Source organism: Anolis sagrei, chromosome 4 (genome assembly GCF_037176765.1).
Source record: "Anolis sagrei isolate rAnoSag1 chromosome 4, rAnoSag1.mat, whole genome shotgun sequence".
Taxonomy (NCBI): domain Eukaryota; kingdom Metazoa; phylum Chordata; class Lepidosauria; order Squamata; family Dactyloidae; genus Anolis; species Anolis sagrei.
In genome coordinates this window covers 19,256,790-19,283,293 of record NC_090024.1, presented here as the reverse complement: position 1 = coordinate 19,283,293, position 26,504 = coordinate 19,256,790, and the positions used below count along the sequence as shown (strand labels likewise).

The 26,504-nt window shown below is 41.4% G+C and overlaps 1 protein-coding gene across 1 annotated transcript in view; it reads left to right on the top strand.

Annotated features, from left to right (window-relative positions):
- The window catches only part of NSMCE2 (NSE2 (MMS21) homolog, SMC5-SMC6 complex SUMO ligase), a 304,600-nt gene that overhangs the window by 110,340 nt on the left and 167,756 nt on the right, over positions 1–26,504 (top strand). The window contains exon 4 of the mRNA XM_060775865.2: positions 6,162–6,315. Coding sequence (XP_060631848.2) covers positions 6,162–6,315 — 154 coding nt within the window. The remainder of the gene's footprint in view (positions 1–6,161; positions 6,316–26,504) is intronic.

The window sequence follows — 26,504 nt, the reverse complement described above, 5'->3', positions numbered from 1 at the left end:
TTGTGGTTGTCTGCCTTTCCATTTGTTCGGGTAGCATGGCATGAGTTCAAGAGGTTTAGCTGACCTGATGTCAAGGAACGAGTAGGAGGTGGCACATTGGGGCTCCATAGTATCTAAAAGCACACCATGGAATTGCAAAACTGGACATGACTTATCTATCCAAAATCACAAAAAAACACTTCAGGAAGATTTTTGTTAAACATCCAAAGTATATGTATAAGTTTAGTTTTACAACCCTGTGTTTCTTTATGTGCTCCCTGCAAATAACTTGCTCCTATTCTTATCTCATTCGTGTTTTTAACATTTTATTTTGTACATATGGCCTGCCCATTGTCATTGCAATTGTGTTAATGTTTGTTATTTTGTTACTGCATTCATGTGGGTTTTTTTCTTTTATGTTAATGTAATTTGATGCTGTTGCTTGTTGCTTATGTTTTGTTTTTATTTTTGCTGTAATATGTTGTCCGGGCTTGGCCCCATGTAAGCTGCTGTCATATGGTCTGCAGTTGATGGTGGTTGGTGATGGAAGGGTTAATGTATTAGTTCTAGAGGGTTTGGTGATCTGTAAGTGGGAGTTCATGGGTGAAAGCAATTAGGGGTGTGCAGGAGATGGGTTGCAGCTGGGTGTTACTGGATTTAAGGAGTTAACCTTGGGACTGATCTTTGGGGAGAAAAGTATCTGTTGTATTTTGGTGGTGGATGATGCTGGTTTTCCCCCCAGGTTTGTTGGATTTTTCGGTATCCTGACCTGTTTCCTGTAATCTTGGAGTCCTGGAACCTTGAATCTTTGGACTGACTTTTGACTACGGTATAGACTCTTGATCCCTGGACTCTGTTATTGAACTCTCAGCGTTTGACCACTGGACTGGACCCTTTTGACTACAAAGTTATTTTTGCTATCAGTTTTTGTTTATTCTGTGGCTGGGTGCTAACTTTATGTTTTATGTTTTGGTCTATTAAAACAGTCAGCAAGTAAGTGCTGTTCTAATTAAACTGTTTACTAAAACTGGGAGTTTGGTTAATCTCTACCTAAACAAGGTAGAGCCCTGGCAACGTGACAGCTGCTCTGAGTCCCCCTCGGAGAGATGGTGGTGGGGTATAAATAAAGATTATTATTATTATTATTATTATTATTATTATTTACACAAAAGCACAATATGTCACAGTAAACAAGATCTATATGCTGGATTTCGTATCACAAAATCACAAGTCGAACACTTCCCAAGCGTCTAGGACTGTGTGATGTATTTTCGAATGATGCGTGCAGATCCAAGTAAGGTGGCCTTTTGCAGTTGGCAGATTGTGATTTTGTCGATGTTTATTGTTTCCAAATGCTGGCTGAGATCTTTTGGCACGGCACCCAGTGCGCCAATGACCACTGGGACCATCTATACTGGTTTATGCCAGAGCCTTATTATTATATATACTGCAGTCTATGTATATAAGGTATATATGGAACATCAGTGAGTTTTATGTTTAGACTTGGGTCCCACCTCTAAGATGTCTCATTATGTTATTTGCATTCCAATATTTGAAAAATTCCAAAATTCGGAATACTTCTGGTCTTATGGATTTTGGATAAGGACTCTAAATCATTATGGCTGTCTGCAGGTGGAGCTGAGGTCTTATGTTTAAATGTTCCCCGTGAAAACAGATCACCAAATAAGCGTAAGAAGAAGAAAGCTAGACCAGAAACTCTCTCATTTTGACCAGTGTGGAAACTTTTCAGTTATTTTAGTTCTATGCCTAGAAAGGTTGTCCTACACTATTTTCCTGAACATATACTTTGGTTTTACTCCCACCTTCTTTAAAGCACTTTTTCTCTCATTAGTAGATAACAAGAACAACTGCGTACTTTCATCTTTTTGACACTCCTTCTGTTTGAAAGCTGTTGACAGATTCTTTCTTTAGTTGTCTATGGTTGACAAAGATGCCAAATTATTTCATTCTCTCCTGAATTTTCCTTCCAAACAGTCTTCTATTTTAACATATACTTTTTGGATGTTTTTAATTGTATTACTTCTTAAGTTGTTAGTCAGTTTGGGTCCCAATCTGGGGGGAAGAGCAGGGGATAACAATAGTAATAACAACAACAATATCATCTTCTCATGATGCAACCATTCATGAATCCCCCCCTTTGCATTGAAGCTTTGGATTCTTACATTCCTTTCTGTGTTGGTGGATTTTAATGCTGTTAGCTTTCATCATAATTCTGTATGGGAGGAAGTCAAGTTAAGAGCTTCCATAAATGATGATATATGACCTACACAACATGTTAAGCAGGTTTTTGTAGTTGGGGGAGTCGTTTCCAAAACTCGTACAAGAATGTGTGAAGTTGTAATTTATGGATCTCATCATAATGGTTCTCACCTGTGTAGGAAGGCATGTCTTAATATGTAACATCTAAATTGGCCCTTTAAAAAAGGATATGTTAGGTAGTTTGTGGTTGAGTTCAGCTCGCATGTGTGGCACTTTCCACATCTAGTATTTAGAGGACTTGTTTTTGAGGTCCTGATAAATACATCTTTATTGCTAATGACAACTTAATGAAGGCAGATAAAGCTTTTATGAATGACTGGGGTAACTAGTACCTGAAAGGAATGGATTCGCTGGCAATAAAGTTGGAATAGTTATATTTCAAAGGTGACATAGGAGGTTTATTTATTTATTTATTTCGTATCAAAAGCATTGCATACATAAATAAATGGAAAACCGATTAAAAAATAGAAGAATCACAAGCGGCTAAATAATTTTTGACCTAAACTGGGCAACAGAGACCGCATTGTCAGTATTATTATTATTTATTTACAGCATTTATATACCACTTTTCTCACCCCAAGGGGGACTCAAAGCGATAGATAGATAGATAATGGCAAAAATTCAATGCCTTACAGCTACAACAGTAAAACCTCACTTTAAACATAAATCATATTAAAAACAGTACATCATCAAATATCAAAACAGTTATTAAAACCATAAAACAATCCCATCAGTCGAGTCACCGTTCCAGTCCTTGTCCCACTAAAAGCTGCATACATCTATTGTCCGAAGACCTGGTCCCAGAACCATGATTTTAATTTTTTTTTAAATGTCAGGAGCAAGGGAGCAGATCGCACCTCCTTTGGGAGTGTGTTCCATAGGTGGGGGGCCACAGCCGAGAAGGCCCTGCTCCTCGTCCCCGCCAGGCGCATTTACGTTGTTGACGGGAGCGAGATGATCTTCAATTGCGAGGTGGGACGTAGGCGCAGATGCGTTCGGACAAGTAAGCTGGGCCCGAACCGTATAGAGCTTGAAACAATTCTTCTTCTGTACATGAAGCAGGGCATTGTGGACAAGCATACAGGTGTGGAGTTGTTTGTTCTGCTCCACAGTCACACATTGTAGAGGATTCTTTTAGGTAGTCCCATTTTTCCAGGTTGTCTTTTGATCTGCCCACTCCACTTCTAAGTCTGTTCAGGGGCATAGGAGGTAAGAACTCTAAGATGGGTAACTTTATTGGTATATTACGAGGAATGATAATCCAGATGTTATTAGACTGTAGCTCCCATCAGCCCTAGCCCGCATAGCCAGTGTTGCAGAGTGCTATGTGCTGAAGTCCAACAAAATGTGAAAGGCACGATTCCTACACACAGTGTAATTGATTAGATTTATTTTTCATTTCATTAAAATCCTAGCTTTCTCCCATCATTGAGTTACCGGTACATTTTATACAACTGATTCTAATTCATATCATTTTCTTAACGTAGATAGTAGCAATAAAGAATAGACAGCGTCACAGCAAGTAGAAAGTAACCAAAAGCTATCATGAGAAATGGGTACAAACTAGTTTTACAAACTAACCTCAAGTTCTGCTTATGTTGGTGGTTTTACTTTTCTAATAGAGAACTTAGGTGGCAATGCTAGACAAATTGGGTTGCTGTGACTTTTTTGGGCTGTATGGCCATGTTCCAGAAGCATTCTCTCCTGACGTGTCACTCACATCTATGGCAGGCATTCTCAGAGGTTTTGAGGTCTGTTGAAAACAAGGCAAGTGGGGTTTATATATCTTTGGAATGTCCAGGGTGGGAGAAAGAACTCTTTGTCTGTTTGAGGCAAGTGTGAATGTTGCAATAGGAAGCAGCCAAGCCTTGAAGCTGCAAGGCTATTCAATGTTAATCAAAGTGATCAATTGCAGCATTCACACTTGCCTCAACAGACAAGAGTTCTTTCTCCCACCCTGGACATTATTCCACAGATATATAAACCTCACTTGCCTATTTTCCAACAGAACTCACAACCTCTGAAGGTGCCTGCCGTAGATGTGGGTGAAATGACAGGAGAGAATGCTTCTGGAACATGGCCATACAGCCCGGAAATTTCACAGCAACCCAGTGATTCTGGCTATGAAAGCCTTTGGTAGCTAAATTAATGCTGCCGGGAAACGAGAAAAGCAACATATTTAGAAGACCCTTGACATTTTGCAGAATTGCAGCTGAAAACAAAACAGTACAAAACTGTCAGGGAACAAGACTGTGCAAAAGAGTGCCAGTTGAGCCTTGGGGCAATGTTTGCCATGAAATAATCACCATATTCAGATTGATGCCAGGACTAATACTCAGGACCAAAAAATGAACACTCATAGCCCTCTGAAGTGTGGGTTGTTGTAGGTTTTTCAGGCTATATGGTCATGTTTTAGAAGCATTCTCTCCTGACATTTTGCCTGCATCTATGGCAGGCATCCTCAGAGGTTGTGAGGTCTCTGCTACCAAGCACAATTCAAGGTGCTCGCTTTAGCCCAGCTTAACTGTCCAAATGTATCTCCCTCTATGAATCATCACAGAGGTTAAGGTCTCCTGGGGAGGCTCTGCTCTCGGTCCCACCTGCTTCACAAGTGCGGTTGCTGGGAACAAGAAACAGGGCCTTCTCAGTGGTGGCCCCTTGGCTCTGGAACATTCTCCCCAGTGGTATTAGATCAGCTCCCTCCCTCCTGGCCTTCAGAATGAAAGACAGGGTTATGGGGCTGAGCTTTTGGCCAGTAAAATAATGCAGTGCAATGAAATAAATATGGAATATGTGCCATTGACAATTGGAATGGCCCCGGTCTACGAATCTGGATTATGTAATTTCAGTGTTTATATTATGTATTTTAATTCTATGTTTTCATATTTAAATGTTTATATTTTATGTTAATGCTCTCACTGATTTTAATGCATAGTTATACGTTTTGGTTTAAATTTTATGCTTCGGTTTTATGTATGTTAGGCATTGAATTTGGACATTATTATGTTGAAAACCATTTTGAGTCCCCCCTGGAGTGAGAAAACCGGTATAGAAATACAGCAAATAAATAAACAAACAAACTTTGGCACATGGCAATGCATTTGTCGGACCTCTTTAATGTGACCTCGGAGTGCAACCATAATTATAGCCAACTAAATAATTGGTTGGGAGCACCAATTATTATTGGAGAGGCTTTGTGGACCTTTATCATGCTGTCATTATCCTAGAAATGATTGGTTGGTATCAGGAGATTATTTGTAGGTGTGCGTTTATGCATGTATTAACACCCAGAACAATACGTGTCTGGACTACAGCCAGATGTAGTGCACAAAGAATACTGTGAAGGCCAGAACGTGTCTTCCAGTTTCTCTAAGATTATGGTTTGAGAAACAACATCCAGTTAACTTTCAAAAATGGTTTTGGGGAGGCTTCTTGTGACCCAAACCTATCCAGAGTTAGTGTTAGCAAAACCCATCTATTTACTGCAAATGTTGTTCAAGGTTCCTTGGTGTATTTAGTTTGTAAACGATTAAAGACTATGCTTTATCTCTGGTGATTTCTCCCCATTTGTTCTGCTCTCCATTTCTTCTGCAGTAGCCGTAACATGTGTTTATACTTGCTATCTTAATACTATTCGGAGTAGACAACTTTGTTAATGTCATCCTTAGAGAATTCTCTGTTCCGGGTGGGAGCAAGTCACTGACACAGTGCAGCAATCCATGTTTAACAAGAACTGCCGCACATATAAACAACCAGATTTAATAGCTAGATACAAGAAGAAGACTTCCATAAATGTACCACTCCTTTATCTTTTTTTCCCCCCATGACAGTGGGCTGGGAAAAATGGTGCATGACTGAGTTACAGTGAATTATATTGTTTTGCTTTTGTGTTGATTTTTCAGATCAAGCAAAAGAAGCCAGAAATACTCCCAGATTTAAAACTGGAAGTTGAAGAGAAGTTTAAAACCCTGGAAAGCACAAACACTGACCTTGATCTGCAAAGCGACGAGAAAATTGCCCATTTTAAGGATCAGCTCAGGAAGATGAAGAATCAGTGTAAGTCTTTGTTTTATTGCTATCACTGCAAGTACAAAACTGGTCATCCCCTTATTTATCTAGACATTAAATTTTTAGCACAAGTGGAATTCAATTATCCACCTATCAGCCTGGAAATGCAAACTTTTAAGACTGTAATTGCCTATATCAGGCATGGGCAATTTGGGATCTCCAGATGTTTTGGACTTCAACTCACACAATTCCCAACAATCTACCAGCTGTTAGGAATTGTAGGAGTTGTAGTCCAAAACACCCGAAGGACCGAAGTTTGCCCATGCCTGGTCTATATCCTCTGGTCAGCATGGCTAGCCTCACATTCACAGAAGGGAGTGGCCCTGGTGAACAGTAGTTTTTCAGAGAAGCATGTTCTCTCGTCTTGCTCCTTTACACTTTCGTGAAACCCAGACAAGTTTCCAGCAAACAAATAAATAATCAATACCTTAAAAATAAAATAGAAATACTGGTCTCCTAGTAGACCTTATTTACTTAGGTGATCCCTCGTAGCTCGAGGATGATTGTCTTCCAGATGTGGGGTCTTGGTAGGTGGCTGAGGAGCCATATTCTTGATCCGCAAGTTCTCCTGCAGTGAGGACATCAGTTTCCAGATGGAAGGAGGTTCCAGTCAGGGTTGGCTTGACGTGCCTTCCTCTTGGCACGTTTCTCTCTCTGCCCTCCATTCATGCCTCTTCGAATTCTGCAGCACTGCTGGTCACAGCTGACCTCCAGTTAGAGTGCTCAGCGGCCAGGGCTTCCTAGTTCTTGGTGTCTATGCTGCAGTCGTCCTGGTAGAGCACTTGAAAAGCCACTGTTTGAAGTAGTATGGATCTAGGAGTAGGTTTTCTTGCCCTCTTCTACTAATGGGTGTCAAACTCATACCTTGTCAGAACAAGAAGGGGATGTTGGACTTAATTGACTGGAATGTGGCTCAGTTATTTGACAACAGCTGCCAGAGGATTTTTTCTGTTGTCCAGAAAAAAACAATCATTCCAAGTTTTGCTTTAGTTCCTGGTCTTCACCTCCAATCTCTTTTGAGACTAATGCAAACATGGTCAAACTTTGGCCCTCCAGGTGTTTTGGTCTTCAACTTTCCCAATTCTTAACAGCCAGTAGGCCATTAGGAATTGTGGGAGTTGAAGTCCAGAACAGCTGGAGGACTGACGTTTGCCCATACCTGGACTAATATCTATTCAGCTGAAAAGTATGCAATAAACATTGTATTTTCTTGCCTTCCAGCTTGTCATTATTAAATCTGATACTTAGAGGAAATAAATGTTGATTCTTAAAAGAAATGACATTTTCTGGTTTGGTCTGTGGCCAAAACCAATCGATCAATTCATTCAGTTTCGTATTTCAGTTTCACTTAAATTATATTATTTATCATGTCAGAAGCAAATTGAGAATACAGTTATAAAAACCACAAACAAAGTTAAGAACTTGGCATTATGGTAGATTTCTTTGGACGTGAACCTGGCCATTTGGAGTGTCTCTGGTGTTGCTGTGAGAAGGTCCTCCATTGTACATGTGGCAGGACTCAGACGACATTGTAGTAAGTGGTCTGTGGTTTGCTCTTCTCCACATTCACATGTCGTGGACTCCACTTTACGGCCCAATTCCTTAAGATTGGCTCTATATCTTGTGGTGCCAGAGCGCAGTCTGTTCAGCACCTTGCTCAGTCATCTGTGTGCCCAGGAAGGAGTTTCTCTTCACTTAAACTATGACACAATCATTGCTTGTGATAATAAAATAGAGTTTGTCGAAGGCTTTCATGGCTGGAATCACTGGGTTGTTGTAGGTTTTTTCGGGCTATATGGCCATGTTCTAGAGGCATTTCTCCTGACGTTTTGCCTGCATCTATGGCAAGCATCCTCAGAGGTAGTGAAGTCTGTTGGAACTAGGAAAAAGGGTTTAAAATAGAGTTTTCTTCCATTGGCCTATTGCTGAAATGCATATTACTAGGGAATGAGCACCACTTTGTTGCAGAAAAGGTTAATGTGTTGTGAAAATAATAAAACAAGCATCTGTAGACATGTAGATGCCTGGCTGGTTGACCTTTCATTATAAGATACATCAGCCCTGGTGGACCCCAACATACTTGTGACAGTTTGGGTATTGGCACAACTTGCATCCCATGTCTCCCTCCTTGTTGTTCTCTGGATAGTCATTTATTCCCTCTAAACTCATGGATCCCTGAGTTTTGGCCCTGAGGTCCAACCCTTGCTGCACCTAGAACCATAGAATCATAGAGTTGGAAGAGACTTCGTGGACCATCCAGTCCAACCCCCTGCCAAGAAGCAGGAAAATCCACATTCAAAACACCCTCGAAAGATGGCCATCTAGCCTCTGTTTAATAGCCTCCAAAGAAAGAGCCTCCACCACACTCCAGGGCAGAGAGTTCCACTGCTGAACAGCTCTCACAATGAGGTTCTATTAAAAAACCTCCAAAGAAGGAGCCTCCACCACACTCCGGGGCAGAGAGTTCCACTGCTGAACAACTCTCATCGTCAGGAAGTTCTTCCTAATGTTCAGATGGAATCTCCTTTCTTGTAGTTTGAAGCTACCGTTCCGCATCCTAGTCTCCAGGGCAGCAGAAAACAAGCTTGTTCCCTCCTCCCTATGCCTTCTCCTCACATCTTTATACATGGCCCTCATCATGTCCTCTCTGCCTTCTCTTCTGCATGTGTAAACATGCCCAGCTCTTTAAGCCACTCATCATAGGGCTTGTTCTCCAGATCCTTGATCATGTGAGTAACCCTTCTCTGGACAAATTCCAGCTTGTCAACATCTCTAATTTTGGTGCCCAGAATTGGACACAGTGTGATTCCAGGTGTGGTCTGACCAAGGCCTAATGTGTTAGTTGCGACGCACGCTGCCAAAGTTTAAATTAGGATTTTGTTCCCCATCAGTAGGTTGAGCTTGTACTTTCCATCCATTCTCATTATCTATGTAAACTGTGTGCCAGAATAATTCCTGTGATAATCTGCCCTGAATGAATAGATGAGACTTAAACGTATTATACAGAAGCTCAATTTTATTTTAATTCGTTGGTGGATTGTTTTCAGCACAAAAGACAACAATCAGGGATCGAGCCGTGATTTGCATTTCGCTCATAGGACTCATTGAAAGAGAACATTTGGTGCACTTAAATGCACAGCACTAAGTAATAAGCAGTTATTTTCTTGACTCTCTCTCACGGTGCCGGTCCTATTTGCATACATATATAATATAAATCTTGCTTCACATCCTTTTTTTTTCTCCTAATGTTTGGAGGCGCTCTCCCTTTTATTTTTTATTTTATATGTATGCCATATTCTCTTTTTGATAGGATCATTTTAAAAGGATTAGGTAAGCTGTTTTCATTTTGTCACTCTAACAAATTGTTCCAGTTTCACAACCCAGGATGTGTTGCAATCCAAAGGAGACCTTTGCTTTAATCATGGAACTGTGTTGTTGGAAAATGCTTACAGTGTCTGTTCCCAGGTTTACAGCTTGTGAACATGAACTGTGTAACAATGCAGCATATTAAAATCCCTATGGCCTAATTCAGTAATTTTCAGCTCCTGCTCTGGGAAACGGCAGGGCTCCTTGGAAACTTGTCAAGGGGCTCTTCTTTGTGAGCACTGACAACGATGGATGGGAACTCTGCTAAAAAACGACAAACCGTCCAGTGCTATTAAACTTCCTCCAATATACATAACCAGAGCAGTTTGCCTATGATTTATGGTGCCTCTCCAGTTAGGAATGTGAAAAATAATTTCATTTTCAATGCATTTTAATACTCCCACTGACATTTTGTCCAGTTCCATATTGAAGTGCATGAGTTCACTGCTATTTTGCTTTACAGTGTTCTTAATGTGCACACTTTTTGACTGAAGAGTTGAAGGGAGATGTTGACAAGCTGGAATGTGTCCAGACGAGGGCGACTAAGGGGTCTGGAGAACAAGCCCTATGAGGAGTGGCTTAAAGAGCTGGGCATGTTTAGCCTGAAGAAGAGAAGGCTGAGAGGAGACATGATAGCCATATATAAATATGTGATAGGAAGTCTGTCTTTGTCTGTCTGTCGTTATGCTTAGTTCCTATGTTTTGTGTATATTGTTTTATATGCTTTGATGTTTTATATTTTACTGTTATGTTGTTTATTTGATTGCAATTTGTATTGTTATATTGTAATTTTTGTTTGGGCTTGGTCCCATGTAAGCCGCTCCGAATCCTCTTTGGGGAGATGGTGGCGGGGTACAAATAAAGTTGTTGTTGTTGTTGTTGTTGTTGTTATTATTATTATTATTATTATTATTATTATTATTATTATTATTATTGGGAGGAGGGAGTAAGCTTGTTTTCTGCTGCCCTGGGACGCAGAACTAGGACGCAGAACAATGGCTTCAAACTACAAGAAAGGGGATTCCATCTGAACATTAGGAAGAACTTCCTGACTGTGAGAGCCGTTCAGCAGTGGAACTCTCTGCCCTGGAGTGTGGTGGAGGCTTCTTCTTTGGAGGCTTTTTAACAGAGGCTGGATGGCCATCTGTCCGGGGTGCTTTGAATGCAATTTTCCTGCTTCTTGGCAGGAGGTTGGACTGGATGGCCCATGAGGTCTCTTCCAACTCTTTGATTCTATAAGTCTATGACTGCTTTTTTCTTAAACTGGTCATTTTCATCTTTTTCCCTAATAGGCTAAAGTAAGCTTGCACACATTTTTCAAATGCATGTTTGTTGTTGTCGTAAACTCTTTTTTTTTTTGCATGGAGTCCAAAAAAGAAACACAGAGGAATTTGCTTCATATGATTTTCTCTTGATGATGGGAAACCAAAAGATGCATTTGCATGTTTGGCAATAGCCTTGCAGACTGCAGATTGCATAAATTCATAAGAAATCTTGGCTAAGACAGGTTTGTTTTCCACTTCTACTCCTAGTATGTGTGGGTCAGTGAAGAAGCCAGGCAGCTTTGAACACATAGAATGAGTTATTCGTGCAACTTACAATTTAGCCTAGATCACTTGATAACAGAAGTAGGACTCCTGCCCGCTCCTAACATTTTTTACTGTGATTTATTCTCGTCCATTGTGGATTTATGGGAGATACTTATTATTATTTTTATTATTTACTTACCACATTTATACCCCACTCTTATCATTCCGAAGGGGACTCAGGGTGGCTTACAGGTTGGCAACAATTATAAAACAATCAATCAATTAAAACAGACATTTACATCAAAAACAAAAGAATTGAAACATCTTAGTAGCAACCCTTAAAAACCATGCAGTCTAAAATCATACTCTGTAGTCATAATATTGTCGTATTGCACAAATTTCATATCCATTTCTAGCACTGCATTAATTCACCGATCAAAGACCTGGTCCCAAAGCCATGTCTTCACTTTTCCCCCCTGAAAGCCAAGAGGGAGGGCACTGATCTGATTTCCCTCTGGAGGGAGTTCCATAGCTGAGGGGCCACCACTGAGAAGGCCCTAACTCTCGTTCCGACTAACTGCACCTGCGAAGGAGGTGGGACCGAGAGCAGGACCTCCTTGGAAGATCTTAATCTCCATGATGGTTCATAGAGGGAGATGTTTTCGGACATGTAAGCTGGGCCGGAACCATTTCGGGCTTTATAGGTTGAATTGTGCTCGGTAGCAAGCTGGCAGCTAGTGAAGCTGACACAACAAGGGAGTTGTATGCTCCCTGTACGCTGCTCCAGTGAGCAATCTGGATATCGTCCGTTGGACCACTTGAAGCTTCTGCACAGTATTCAAAGACAATCCCACATAGAGTGCATTGCAGTAGTCTATATGGGATGTAACAAGAGCATGGAGCATCATGGCCAAGTCTGATTTCCCAGATATAGGAAGTTAGATATAGATATAGTCAAAACCGTTTCAATGTAACCAAACTGTCTACTCTGGTGTATTCTTTGTAGCTGATTTTTAGCAGCCAGTTGCTCTAAGACAATGGTTCTCAACCTGTGGGTCCCCAGATGTTTTGGCCTTCAACTCCCAGAAATCCTAACAGCTGGTAAACTGGCTGAGATTTCTGGGAGCTGAAGGCCAAAACACCTGGAGACCCACAGGTTGAGAACCACTGCTCTAAGAGTTCAATTATGGAAATGGTTTTCCTGGCTGTGTGAATTTCAAGACGTTTTGCTTGATTAAATTCACTTTTCAAATGTTTTAATACAGGTAATCCCTGGGTTACAGACATATGGCTTACATTTTACTCATAGTTAAGAACGGAGGTGTGACAACTAGAAGTGAGGGAACATCTACCCCTATGAAGGGAAATTTACTCCTAGAAGTTATTATCATGGAGAAAGGGGGTCACTGAAGTTTTCTCACCAATCCTTGTGTCTACAACAAGCCAGATGTTTCAAAATAAAGTTACCAAATAACAACAACAACAACAACAACAATGCCTTTATATTCTGCCCTTCTCCCTGTGGGGACTCAGAGCAGATTACAGTGTAAACAGATACTTGCTAGCATTTAATTCTTTGTTACAATACAGTGAGGCACACAAACAAAGGCGAAGGCTTCTCCTTTCATTTCTGGCTTCAGAGGCAGTTCTTATCTCTGGCTCTGGGGAGGTACTCTTCTCCATTTCCAAGCTGAGGAGCCTGTCTTGTCACCTTCTGGTCGTGTGACCCGCATGACTGCTTGGAGCACCTTATGCCTTTCCCACCAAGGCTGTACCTATTTATCTACCCACATTTGCATGTTTTCGAACTGCTAGGTTGGCAGGAGCTAGGGGTAAAGGTGGGAGCTCACCCTGTCCCGAGGATTTTAACTCCTAACCTTCCAGTCAGTAGTTCAGCAGCACAAGGGTTCAACCCATTTTGCCAACACGGCCCCTTACATAACTTATCTTGCTTGTGAGTTGGGGACGGCCTGTAGTGTGAGTTACTAGAATATTCTTGGGATTACGAGTTCTCGTGGTAATTGCGGGGATTTGAGGTATTACCAAGGGAATAGCTACTGCAGAGCAACACAACAAGGGCTTTCTCTCTAATAAATATTCTGCCCCCATTAAATTTGTCTCCAGTCCCTAAATTTCTAGCATTGCAGAGAATGAAATATTGCAAATATTTCACATTTAGAACTCTTCTATTTACAATATTTGCATTCTCTATATAACTTTCACTATTCTTTGCTTTGGATTCCTAAACTTCTGAATGCTCAACTGAAACTTTTCATTTACTGTAGTGCTAGAAGTTTGTGGACCGAGAGGGGAAATCATTTTGGGAAGGTTGTAGGTTTTTTTGGGCTATATGGCCATGGTTTAGAGGCATTTTCTCCTGACGTTTCGCCTGCATCTATGGCAAGCATCCTCAGAGGTAGTGAGGTCTGTTGGAACTAGGAAAAAGGGTGGGACAAAGGGTGTGGAAAGCCTTCAACAATACATTTTGGGAAGCTCAATTTCTTATGTGGGTGTTAGTGCCTTCATATTACTTCCCATCCATGGTTACACCTTTTGTAGCCAAAAATAATTTGGGCAAGTGTTATGAATTGTTGCTTTACAGTTCTTAAGTGGAGGTAAAAATGAGCAACTCAGTTCCAGGATAGATGTCCGGCTTTGGCTCAGTCTGCACACAAAAACATTTCAAAATATTCATCCTCTTTTCACAGTGGGGGAAAATCTGGAAATCTTGGGGAAAGCATTTTAGCCGTCGTATCAAACTGTGGTTCACATCATACCGATAACAACAAATAGGCCAATGCTTCCATAAAACGTATTGGATTTGCCTTCCATCCCCTACCTAGTTTCAAGGTTTCATCAATCATTTATGAGCTGGTGAATCAGGAACTGTATAGATCTGCTAGTTTATGGGAAAGGCAGTATGTCAGAAAAGTGATGTGTTGCATTGTCAGGACAAATGTTTTACGTACATGCTGATGGCAATTAAGCTGCGGGTTCTCCTTTTGCTCTCGTACTTTGTATTATTTTCTAGAAAGAGGAACACTGCCTTACCAATTCCAAAAGGAGAACAAGACTAGGGAGCGTAATTATGAGGAGACAGGAAGGTACCCTATATAGTCATGTGTATTTTAGTGCTGGTCATTGACCGTAACACACACACACACACACACACATATATAGAGAGTGTAGTGTATATGTCTAGAAATTTCAGTGGAAAAGTGGATGAGCTCCCTCTGTCAGCTCCAGCTCCCCATGCAGGGACATGAGAAAAGCCTCTCATAAGGATGGTAAAACATCAAAACATCCAGGTGTCCCCTGGGCAACGTCCTTACAGATGGCCAATTCTCTCAAATCAGAAGTGACTTCTAGTTTCTCAAGTTGCTCCTGATGTGAAAAAAGTGGAAAAAATCGACCTCAAAAACACTGGATGACTTAACCAAGGATCATTGTGTCTTTTATACCCTAACTCTTTCCACATAAGGAACTATCCCCTTCTCTGAATGGAGTAGTGAAAGGCAGGATCTTATTCTGTCCTAGGAAAACCTAAAAGAAACACCGATTCGATCTATTATCTGCCTGGGCGGGGAAATGGCAATTGGGGTGGCTTTCCTCTCTCTCTGGGATGTCTCTCGAATGATCCACAAGTCATAACAAATCTATAATTTTGACCGCAAAACATGCCTTTGACACGTGGTTGGCTTATGATTTTATACAGGTAAGTGGATGGACGAATCTGTGTGGTATAGTTCTTCAATGGAATCAAACGAGATTATAGTACAATTATTTATTTATTTACAGTATTTATATTCTGCCCTTCTCACCCTGCAGGCGACATATACATATTTAGCACATATACATGGCAAACATTCAATGCTATTAGACATACAACATATATAGACAGACACAGAGGCAATTTAACATTCCAGCTTTCCAGCTTCATGAGGGTATGCTCGATTCCACCGGGGGAGCTGTCGCTTCATCGTCCACTTGTGATACCGAATCCTTTGATGGAGTACTTCCTCATTCTTTTGCACACTGCTGGAGATTTTTATGGTGTCATAAATTAGGTAAATTAGCCTCCCCACATAAACTGAATTTCCTATTTGACAGATGCAACTGTCTTTCGGGCTGCATAGGTCAACAGCAAGCTAGACTATTAATGGTCAGGAGCTCACTCTGGCCCGGGCTGGGTTCGAACTTGATGTCTTGGTCAGTAGTGATTTAATGCAGCTCACTCTAATGTAACCAGCTGCATTAAATCACTACTGGAACTGAGACTTCTCAAGTCGCTCCTGACATGAAAAAAGTGGAAAAAAATCGACCTCAAAAACATTGGTTGACTTCTCCAACCTAATTAACGTAATGTCAACGTTGTGGCAAATAGCATGTCTAGCTATACATTTTCATAGCTCAGGAAAACAATGTAGTATTCAAACAATGCAGTACAGTTCTGTGTATTTGACCAAGCCTTGCAGCAGTTTCTGAAGTCAAGAAATATTTATTTCAGGAAGTTAATATTTTTTCATTTTAATTATTGTATTATTTAAAGTGTTTTTGCACTACAAATAAGATATGTGCAGTGTGCATAGGAATTCATTCATGTTTTTTTCAAATTATAATCTGGCCCTCCAACAGTTTGAGGGACGGTGACCTGGCCCTCTGTTTAAAAAGTTTGAGGACCCCTGACCTAGATACTCCTACACTTCAAATTTGAGTCGTTCTCATTCTCTCTTCATTTGCCCATCAGCATACTTGCAAAGGTAATAATCTCAAAAGACATTGATGCTGATGGAGAAGTCAATCATTAAGAGATTCAATATTGCTTTGACAACTTTTCTTTTCTCACAGCAACCAAGGCTCTAGATCAGTGGTTCCCAACATTTTTTGACCATTGGACACTTGTAATTTTGCTCCTGGCAGGGTCTTGCCCACTTTACAAGTCCTCTCTCCGCACCTTAGGTAGCCTCCAAAGCCAATCCCAGATATAAGATATCCTTGGACATGTAATCCTCAGGCAACCTGATTGATATATTAAGGACTCAGGTGGCCTGAAGAAATCAGGGTCTCTGGTGTCAGCATGGTTTGGAGATTATTTCCTGTGAGAATCTAAATTGCTTTTTAACGTAAGAGGGCATTCAGGGTCTGTGTGCTAAGCCAAATAATCACATATTTCAGCACCACCATTGTTTGCAGATCTCGATTGCATCCTCCACATCTTGCACACTGTTTTTGTAATCAATGGGACCTGTTTAGATATTGCTGATCTTGAAGATTGTAGCCCATATTGCTACCGTGAGAGCTTTTTATTATTCTTCTCATGGTGTTGCCTTGTGAAGGAGGTGTGAAACCCTAGTCGTTGCATTTCATTACATGTTGCTACACCTTATATTACTGGATCTGTTGGAGTGCTTGTTCTTTTTGAGGGACCATGGATAAATAAATAAGGGCAGATCTGCTGTATAATTATTAATGAAGGAATGAAGAGGGGATTTCAGTTGCCGTGCCTTGCTAAACTGCAGCGAGAAAAGTTGCATTGATGGAAGTTCTTTTCTATATGCAACTCTTAAAGGTCCAGGATCTCTGTCTTCTGACTGTCCTAAGATCTGGATATCATCTAATGATTAGAGGAAGAAGTTGGATGTCATTATATGTAACACTAGAACCTTATTTTACCCTTGAAGCTACATGACCTCTGATTGGGCTTCAAATCTGTTGCAAAACATTAGAAGTCCTGCTGTTGCAGCTTTAGGTATGACTGCTATGAATTTTTAACCTCCTGCCAGTATAATTTTCATTCTCTGTATAATTATAAATTGCCATGTCTCGACCATTATGTTTCGATGTCCAGGTGTTTATATCTCCAGAACCTGACAGGTGTAACAACTAAACCTAGGCCTGTTTTCTACCCTTCCAAGATCTGCAGAGGAGGTGCACACCCTTAACATATCTTCGAGTTTTGGTCACATGGCAAAGCTTTTTGAGGGCTGGGATGACAGGAATTCTCTAAAGTAATAATGTCATTGAGACTAGTCATTAATGAAATTGCAGCATTTATAATGATGTAACTCATTCTGACCATTGATCTCTAGCTTTGTCTTTGAGGGAGTGCTAATTTGGCATACTCGGGGTTTGGGCACCTGGCACTGATACAACTAAAATGCCACAACATATTCCTTTTAAGCTGGAGAGGTGGGAGCTGAAAACAGGGAATCACACTGGATGGCCTTTATGGTCTAATTCCAACTATATGGTTCAACTATTCCATGATTTTGCTCAAATCCAGTACTTTGGGTCTTTCAAGTTATGTCTATCAGATAAACTACATTAATAGTACTGTTGACTCCCCACATTTGCAGATTTGATTATTCATGGATTTGATTCTCTCTAAGAATCTCTTGGTCCATCAGCATGACTTTGTGGTCAAATTCTTGCTGGAAGACCTAGATTTTCCTAGAAAGAACACTTTTCTGTCCATTTGTAGGTCCTCCAACACAATTCTATGACCAAGTTCTGGCAGTTGTTGACAAATGAATTGTATTGGAGGACCTAGTTTGAGAGATTCTCAAACTAAGGCCTGGGAGCTGGATATGGCCCTCCAAGGTCATTTACCAGGCCCTCACTCAGGGTCAACCTAAATCTGAAATGACTTGAAATCACACAATAACTACAACAATTCTATCTCATCAGCCAAAAGCAGGTCCACACTTCCCATTGAAATACTGATAAGTTTATATTTGTTAAAATTGTTCTTCATTTTAATTATTGTATTGTTTAAAGTGTTTTTGCACTCAAATAAGATATGTGCAGTGTGCATAGGAATTTATTCTTTTTTTTTTCCAAATTATAATCCGGCCCTCCAACAGTTTGTGGGACTGTGACCTGGCCCTCTGTTTAAAAAGTTTGAGGACCCGTGACCTAGATATTCCTACACCTCAAATTTGAGTCTTCCTTGTCTCTCTTCATTTGCCCATCAGCATCTTCATGATTCAATATCAGCATCAAAAGACATTGATGCTGATATTGAATCATTAAGAGATTCAATATTGCTTTGACAGCTTTTCTTTTCTCACAGCAACCAAGGCTCTAGATCAGTGGTTCCCAACCTTTTTTGACCATTGGACACTTGACCAGGGACCACTTTGACCAGAGACCACTCTCCAACATTAGTACCAAAAGGGTTACGAATCAGTTTTTGGTCAACTTTAGATTTAGTTTGGTTATTTGGGGTGCTAATTCAGAAAATTGCATTGAATAGACCACATCAGCTCTAGTTTCTGATGCAGAACATATGCCATCCAGTACTCTCCATCTCCTCGCCCACAGACAACCATATTTAATAATTTAGAGCTGATGTGGTAGTAGGAATCTTTTGTGGCCTCTCCCCTCCCGACATCCCCATTGCCTCAGCACTATAAGAGGCTTTCGCAAGACCAGATGTCCTCGTTGTCATGTGGTTCGAGGCAACGGTGTTGTCCACAGACCATAGGTTGGGAACCACTTCCCTAGATTATAGAGCAGTGGTTCTCAACCTTGGGTCCCCAGATGTTTTTGGCTTACAACTCCAAGAAATAGGTTCTTGTGGGTTTTTTTCGGGCTATAGAGCCATGTTCTAGAGGCATCTAGAACATGGCTCTATAGCCCGAAAAAATGCCTCTAGAACATGGCTCTATAGCCCGAAAAAACCCACAAGAACCTAGTGATTCCAGCCATGAAAGCCTTCGACAATACAACTCCAAGAAATCCCAGCCAGTTTACCAGCTGTTAGGATTTCTGGGAATTGTAGGCCAAAAACATCTGGGGACCCCAGTTGAGAACCACTGTTATAGAGCATGCAGGGTGATAAGAATGCATTTGTAAGGGAATGTTTCTGTCCTTCTTGCAGAGGGAATAAATATCCACTTTGGAAATGTTTCGAAAGTTAAAATTTAAATCAACATTGTGCCAAAGAGAGGGCCATAACTGAACTGAACACAAACGGAATATCTATCTATCTAGTTATCCATATATCGGTCTGTATATCCACACATTTTATTGTGTATTCTTAAACAAAGTTTTTGAGATGTGTCTGACATATTTTTGTGAAAGCCACAACTCTGTAAGGAGTTATATTTTTTAAAAAAATATTATCGAAGGCTTTCATGGCAGGAATCACTGGGTTGTTGTAGGTTTTTTGGGCTATATGTCCTGGAATATTGTGTCCAATTCTGGGCACCATAATTCAAGAGAGATATTGACAAGCTGGAATGTGTCCAGAGGAGGGTGACTAAAATGATCAAGGGTCTGGAGAACAAGCCCTATGAGGAGCGGCTTAAGGAGCTGGGCATGTTTAGCCTGAAGAAGAGAAGACTGAGAGGAGATATGATAGCCATGTATAAATATGTGAGAGGAAGCCACAGGGAGGAGGGAACAAGCTTGTTTTCTGCTTCCTTGGAGAATAGGACGCGGAACAATGGCTTCAAACTACAAGGGAGGAGATTCCATCTGAACACGAGGAAGAACTTCCTGACTGTGAGAGCTGTTCAGCAGTGGAACTCTCTGCCCCGGAGTGTGGTGGAGGCTCCTTCTTTGGAAGCTTTTAAACAGAGGCTGGATGGCCATCTGTCAGGGGTGATTTGGACTGGATGGCCCATGAGGTCTCTTCCAACTCTTTGATTCTATGATTCTATGTTCTAGAAGCATTCTCTCCTGATGTTTCACCTGCATCTATGGCAAGCATCCTCAGAGGTAGTGAGGTAGCTATTTTTAAAAATAGCTTGAAAGTGTAGGCCTACCATTATTGCTGTCATCCTTTATGTCCTGCTCTTTCCCCAGTACTAGGATTCAGATGACTTCTTCATTAAAGCAAATGCAATATAATTAAAACACACAAAATGTGAACACTGATGTGGGAATTAAACTACCAATACAATTTAAGAGATTTTAAAAGCTTACCATTAAAAATAATAAAAAGTAGCTTAAAACTGTACTGTGAGATGTATTATTCATTTATACATTTATTTATACATTCATTTCATCTGTATATCACCAGCTTACATCATAATAACATGCCTAATACAATGGAATAAATTAGAAATATAAAATTATGCCTTAATTAAAAACAGTCTTTGCAGTGCTTGAACATCTTAATAAATACATTCAAAGCTCACTTAGTGTCAAAATCATAGACCTAGCAGATTGTTAAGGCCCATCTGAATAAAAATATCTTCTCCTGGTGATGAAGGGACAAGAAGATCACACCAGTTGGTGTTAATTTATAGCGTTCAAGTTACTCCTCCCTTGTTATATCTTTGGGATCTTTTCCTGTGAGGTTATTACCAAGATTATTGGGTTATTAGGAAGTTCGGAGTGATTATCCCCATCTTGCTTTGAGGATGAGATGGATTTTCAGGCATGCACTATGGTTCAGCCACTCCAGCAATTCTTGTAAGCCGGTATCTTGGTGAGATAGGGACCAGTGAACAGGCAACAACAAGCAGGCAGCCCATGCTTGACACTATATCAAATTAATTTATCTCAATACCCAGTGAAGTTGGGTGAGATAAGTAGCATTGTTACCGCTCGACAGGTGATAAATCTGAGCTGAAGATTCTAATCTGTTTCCCTAAAGCCACTCAGCAACTCATTGGGAGGACCAAGGGCCTTGGCAGTTTCTAACATTTCTGCAGACTTCTCATAATGAAGTTGCTGACCTGCTAGTTTGTGGTTGGCTGGTTCTCTAGGCTTGTGCTGAAGAAATGAATTCACATACCACACTATCTCTGAGCATGCTTGCCATAGATGCAGGCGAAACATCAGGAGAAAATGCCTCTACAACATGGCCATATAGCCCGAAAAAACCTACAACAACCCAATTCACACTTTTTTTTCATAGTCATTGTACCCATGCTAACATCATAGGACCACAGAAGGAGACACAAAGTGGTGACTTCACCTCCTCCGCATTAGTTGATTTACAGAAGAGTGTTCAGTGCCACCTTCGGTCCAGAGTGGTACAGGTGGACATAGGTTTTTACCATCTCCTTATGGTCACTCACATTTCATTGTAAATAAGTCTACCTTTACATAGTAGATCTGCTGTAAAGGTAGTGTATATAGGAAAGCTATTTTTTTCTGCATCAGTAGCGACTTGAAAAACTTCATGTTGCTTCTGGTGTGAGAGAATTGGTCATCTGCAAGGACGTTACCCAGGGGACGCCTGGATGTTTTTGATGTTTTACCATCCTTGTGAGAGCCTTCTCTCATGACCCCGAATTGGGAAGCTAGAGCTGACAGGAGCTCATCCACATTCCTCCCAGATTCAAACCTCCAACCTGTCTATTTTCAGTCCTACTGGCACAAGGTTTTGCCCCACCAAAGAAAAGATGTTTTTGTTCATTTGTTCAGTCGTCTCCGACTCTTCGTGACCTCATGGACCAGCCCACGCCAGAGCTCCCTGTCGGCCGTCACCACCCCCAGCTCCTTCAAGGTCAGTCCAGTCGCTTCAAGGATGCCATCCATCCATCTTGCCCTTGGTTGGCCCCTCTTCCTTTTGCCTTCCACTTTCCCCAGCATAATTGTCTTCTCTAGGCTTTCCTGTCTCCTCATGATGTGGCCAAAGTACTTCAACTTTGTCTCTAGTATCTTTCCCTCCAGTGAGCAGTCGGGCTTTATTTCCTGGAGGATGGACTGGTTGGATCTTCTCGGAGTCCAAGACACTCTCAGAACTTTCCTCCAACACCACACTTCAAAAGCATCTCTCTTCCTTCGCTCAAAGAAAAGATATGAAAGGTAAAAAGATATGAAGGGAAAGACAAAGAAGGGGTGAAAGTAAACCAGGTTTCTCTTCCATCCCTCCCTTCTTTTCCTTCCTCCTCCTTCTCTCCTTCCTTCCTTCCTTCTCCAGCTCAGAGAAGATCTACTTCACAATGTCTCCATGGCAATTCGACTCTCTTTGTGACTCTTTCTTTCCTCCTTCCCCCCTTCCCTTCATGCACATGTCACCTTTCCCCCCAGTGACATCACAGAAGGCCACTTCACCTAGCAACAGCTAACCCTTTACCTAGAAACAGCTTCACGAAGGCCCATCTCACCTAGCCTTCATCGTACAGACAGGCATGATTTTGACTTTCATAAAGAGAAATTAGGAAATAGCATCATGCAGTTTGACCCATTTTTCTATTCTCCACCTTCAAAATCCATGGTCATTTTACTATTGAAATATTGATGAATAAAGTTCTCTTACGTAAAACAAAGTTTCCCAAACTTTGGTCCTCCAGGTTCATCTTCTAAAAGCCCAACCAGCTGGGCTAACTGTCAGAAATTTTGGAAGTTGAAATCCAGAACACCTGGAGGACCAAAGGTTGGGAACCCCTGGCCTAAAGCGTTAATTCATAATGTTGAGCTGTGGTTCCCAACCTGTGATCTGTGGACCATCAGTGGTCCACAAGAACTTAAATATGGTTTGCGGCCTCACCATTACTACACAGTTGCAATGAGATTGACTGCTCTTGCAAAACCCTCTTATAGTACCAAGGCTTATAAAATATGGTTTTCAGCGGGCAAGCAGATGGCAACTACTGGATGGCATATGTTTAGTATCAGAAACTAGAGCTGATGTGGTCTATCCAAAGCAATTTTCTGAATCAGCACCCCAAATAAACAAACTGAATCTTAAGTTGACCAAAAACTGATTTGTAACCCTTTTGGTACTAATGTTGGAGAGTGGTCCCTGGACAAAGTGGTCCCTGGTCAAGTGGTCTCTGGTCAAAAAAAGGTTGGGAACCGGTGATATAGATTATTGGTCATCTGTCAAGAGTGCTTTGATTGTGTGTTCTTATATGGGTGTGTCCAGAGGAGGGCGACTAAAATGATCAAGGGTCTGGAGAACAAGCCCTATGAGGAGCGGCTTGGGGAGCTGGGCATGTTTAGCCTGAACAAGAGAAGGCTGAGAGGAGATATGATAGCCATGTATAAATATGTGAGAGGAAGCCACAGGGAGGAGGGAGCAAGCTTGTTTTCTGCTTCCTTGGAGACTAGGACGCGGAACAATGGCTTCAAACTACAAGAGAGGAGATTCCATCTGAACATGAAGAAGAACTTCCTGACTGTGAGAGCCATTCAGCAGTGGAACTCTCTGCCCCGGAGTGTGGTGGAGGCTCCTTCTTTGGAGGCTTTTAAGCAGAGGCTGGATGACCATCTGTTGGGGGTGATTTGAATGCAATATTCCTGCTTCTTGGCAGGGGGTTGGACTGGATGGCCCATGAGGTCTCTTCCAACTCTTTGATTCTATGATTCTATGATTCTATGGCAGATGGTTAGATGGTCCTTATGGCCTTTTCCAACTCCATGATAGTCTATGATTGTATGCATTCAAACACTTCAGTGTTCTGTGTCTCCTTGAACACCACACTAACCCATAGGCCATGCTCCCCTCCACAGAAAATGCAAGATGATGATTCCAACTGCTAGATACATGGGACACATCTAGCATATATGTACAAAATGACTGTCACCAGGAGCTAATCAGGGAGAAAGATGGTATACTAATGAAAGAAGGATGTACTATCTGCATGAATGTTAGTTTACATGCATGGCCCGTATGACCTGTATATGTGGGACTGGTATTTGTTGGTCCATTTATTCATGTCTGATGAAATACATAAAGTCTAGGCATTTTGTAGATACTTCAGTACATCTTTATGGTATTCTTTGGCTGGAAGTCCTTTATTTCAATAGGGTCTAGTATTATGCATGGTTTCCCTTATCCACATGAAGTCTGGGAACATATCCCCCAAGGATACTGAGGTCACACTGTATATGGATTTGCAAGGTTTAAGACTAGAATCCTCTCCGGCTGTTGCCATGGGCTGTTGAAGAATTATTGAATACTCCATGCCTTGATGTAAGAGCAAGTTAGGCACAAACACAAGGACTTCTTTAATAGTTCATGATATATTTCACAATAATTGCTGGCATTTGATAAGTGTTGATCAGTTGACCAGTCAAGAGACTCATGTCTTCTGATCCTAATTATGAGGCCAAATTCAGATTTCTCACTATTCTTGCCTGTGAATAACTGGAGCTTTTTTCACTCAGCCTGGAAGCATGTTGAATCAGCATTGAAAAGAGGGGTACGATAACCCACCCCACTCCTTCCCCATCTCCTTTGCAGTCTCTTCATATGGAGGGAGATGGGTTTTGTCTACAAAGGAGAGCTTCTCACATGCAGGAACATGCTTCACATGATTGGGAACCCATGTTCTCAATTATGTGGAAAGCATCCCTGACTAGTGGAAAGTTTGTTGTGCAAAGTTGTCTCCATGCATTAAGCGACTGATGGAATTGGAGATATCAAGGCTTCCTTCTCCATGTTGAACTAGAGACTAGTTCATGCACCCATAGATTCAGATTACAAGAAAAGGGATTCCACATTAAAAGAATTCTTGACATTTAAGAATTGTTTGACATAGGAAGAGATTACTGATTATAGGAAGAGATAGGAGACGCTTACTTCTTGGGAGGAGAGCAATGACAAATCTTGATAAAATAGTGAAGAGTAGAGACATCACACTGGCAACCAAGATCCTCATAGTCAAAGCCATGGTATTCCCTGTAGTCACCTACGGATGTGAGAGCTGGACCATAGGGAAGGCTAAGCGAAGGAAGATTGATGCTTTTGAGCTGTGGTGTTGGAGGAAAGTTCTGAGAGTGCCTTGGACTGCGAGAAGATCCAACCAGTCCATCCTCCAGGAAATAAAGCCCGACTGCTCACTGGAGGGAAGGATACTAGAGACAAAGTTGAAGTCCTTTAGCCACATCATGAGGAGACAGCAAAGCCTAGAGAAGACAATTATGCTGGGGAAAGTGGAAGGTAAAAGGAAGAGGGGCCGACCAAGGGCAAGATGGATGGATGGCATCCTTGAAGTGACTGGACTGATCTTGAAGGAGCTGGGGGTGGTGATGACTGACAGGGAGCTCTGGCGTAGACTGGTCCATGAAGTCACGAAGAGTCGGAAATGAATGAACGAATGAACAACAACAACAGGAAGAGATTACCTTTGATGATGGCGGCCTCGTCCTCTCTAGAAGTTTTAAAATGAAAGTCTGGATGTCCATCTTTCAGATTTCTCTTGAAATTCCTTCCAATTTTAGAATTCTCTGAAAGCACATCTACACTGTCAAACTAATGCAATTTGAATCATCATACTTTGGAATCCTGATTTTTAGTTTGGTGAGGCACTACTGTTATTTGGTAGGTAGTAAAGGTTTTCCCCTGACATTAAGTCCAGTCGTGTTCGACTTTGAAGGTTGGTGCTCATCTCCATTTCTAAGCTGAAGAGCCGGCATTGTCTGTAGACACCTCCAAGGTCATGAGGCCGGCATGATTGCATGGAGCACTGTTACCTTCCCATGGGAGCGGTATCTATTGATCTATTCACATTTGCATGTTTTCGAACTGCTAGGTTGACAAAAGCTGGGACTGACATCTGAAGTTCACGCTGCTCCCCGGATTCGAACCTGCAACCTTTCAGTCAACCAGTTTAGCAGCTAAGTACCAGATGTAACTATAACTCCATTGAGCCATGGCAGTTGACATGGTGTCAAACTGCATTAATTCTCCAGGTTTATTTATTTATTTATTTTTATTTACAGCATTTATATTCTGCCCTTCTCACAGAATATATACATGACAAACATTCAATGCTTTTAAACAGACAGGACTGACAACAGTTAGAGGTATATGTCAGCATTTTTCCCAACTTCGGTGTCTTGGAGGTTGTGCTCGATTCCACCCACAGCGGGGTGCTGTCACACCATCTTCTATGACAAAGAGCCCTTGATCACAGACTTCCTTCTTTCTTTGATCGCCAGCATTTTTTGGTATTTCTTTTATGGTGCCGTAAAATACCTCCCCGCTTAAGCGGTGCCTAATTTCTCTACTCACAGCTCACAACTGTTTTCAAACTGCTTAGGTCAGTAGTTCTCAACCTATGGGTCACCAAGTATTTTGGCCTATAATTCCCAGACATCCCAGCCAGTTTACCAGCTGTTAAGATTTCTGCAAGTTGAGGGCCAAAACATCCGGGGACCCACAGGTTGAGAACTACTGGCTTCGGTGGACAGTGAGCTGGGCTGAAAGTCAGGTGCTCACCCCAACCTGGGCTTCAAACTGCCAACCTCTCGATTGCTGTGATCTATTGTTGCTGGTGATTAACCAGCTGTGCTAAAGCCCGGTGTAGATGCACCCTTAATCTGTGATTTCTCAGCTTGCTTTCTGAAGGAGTCAATAGAGTTGAAATGAAG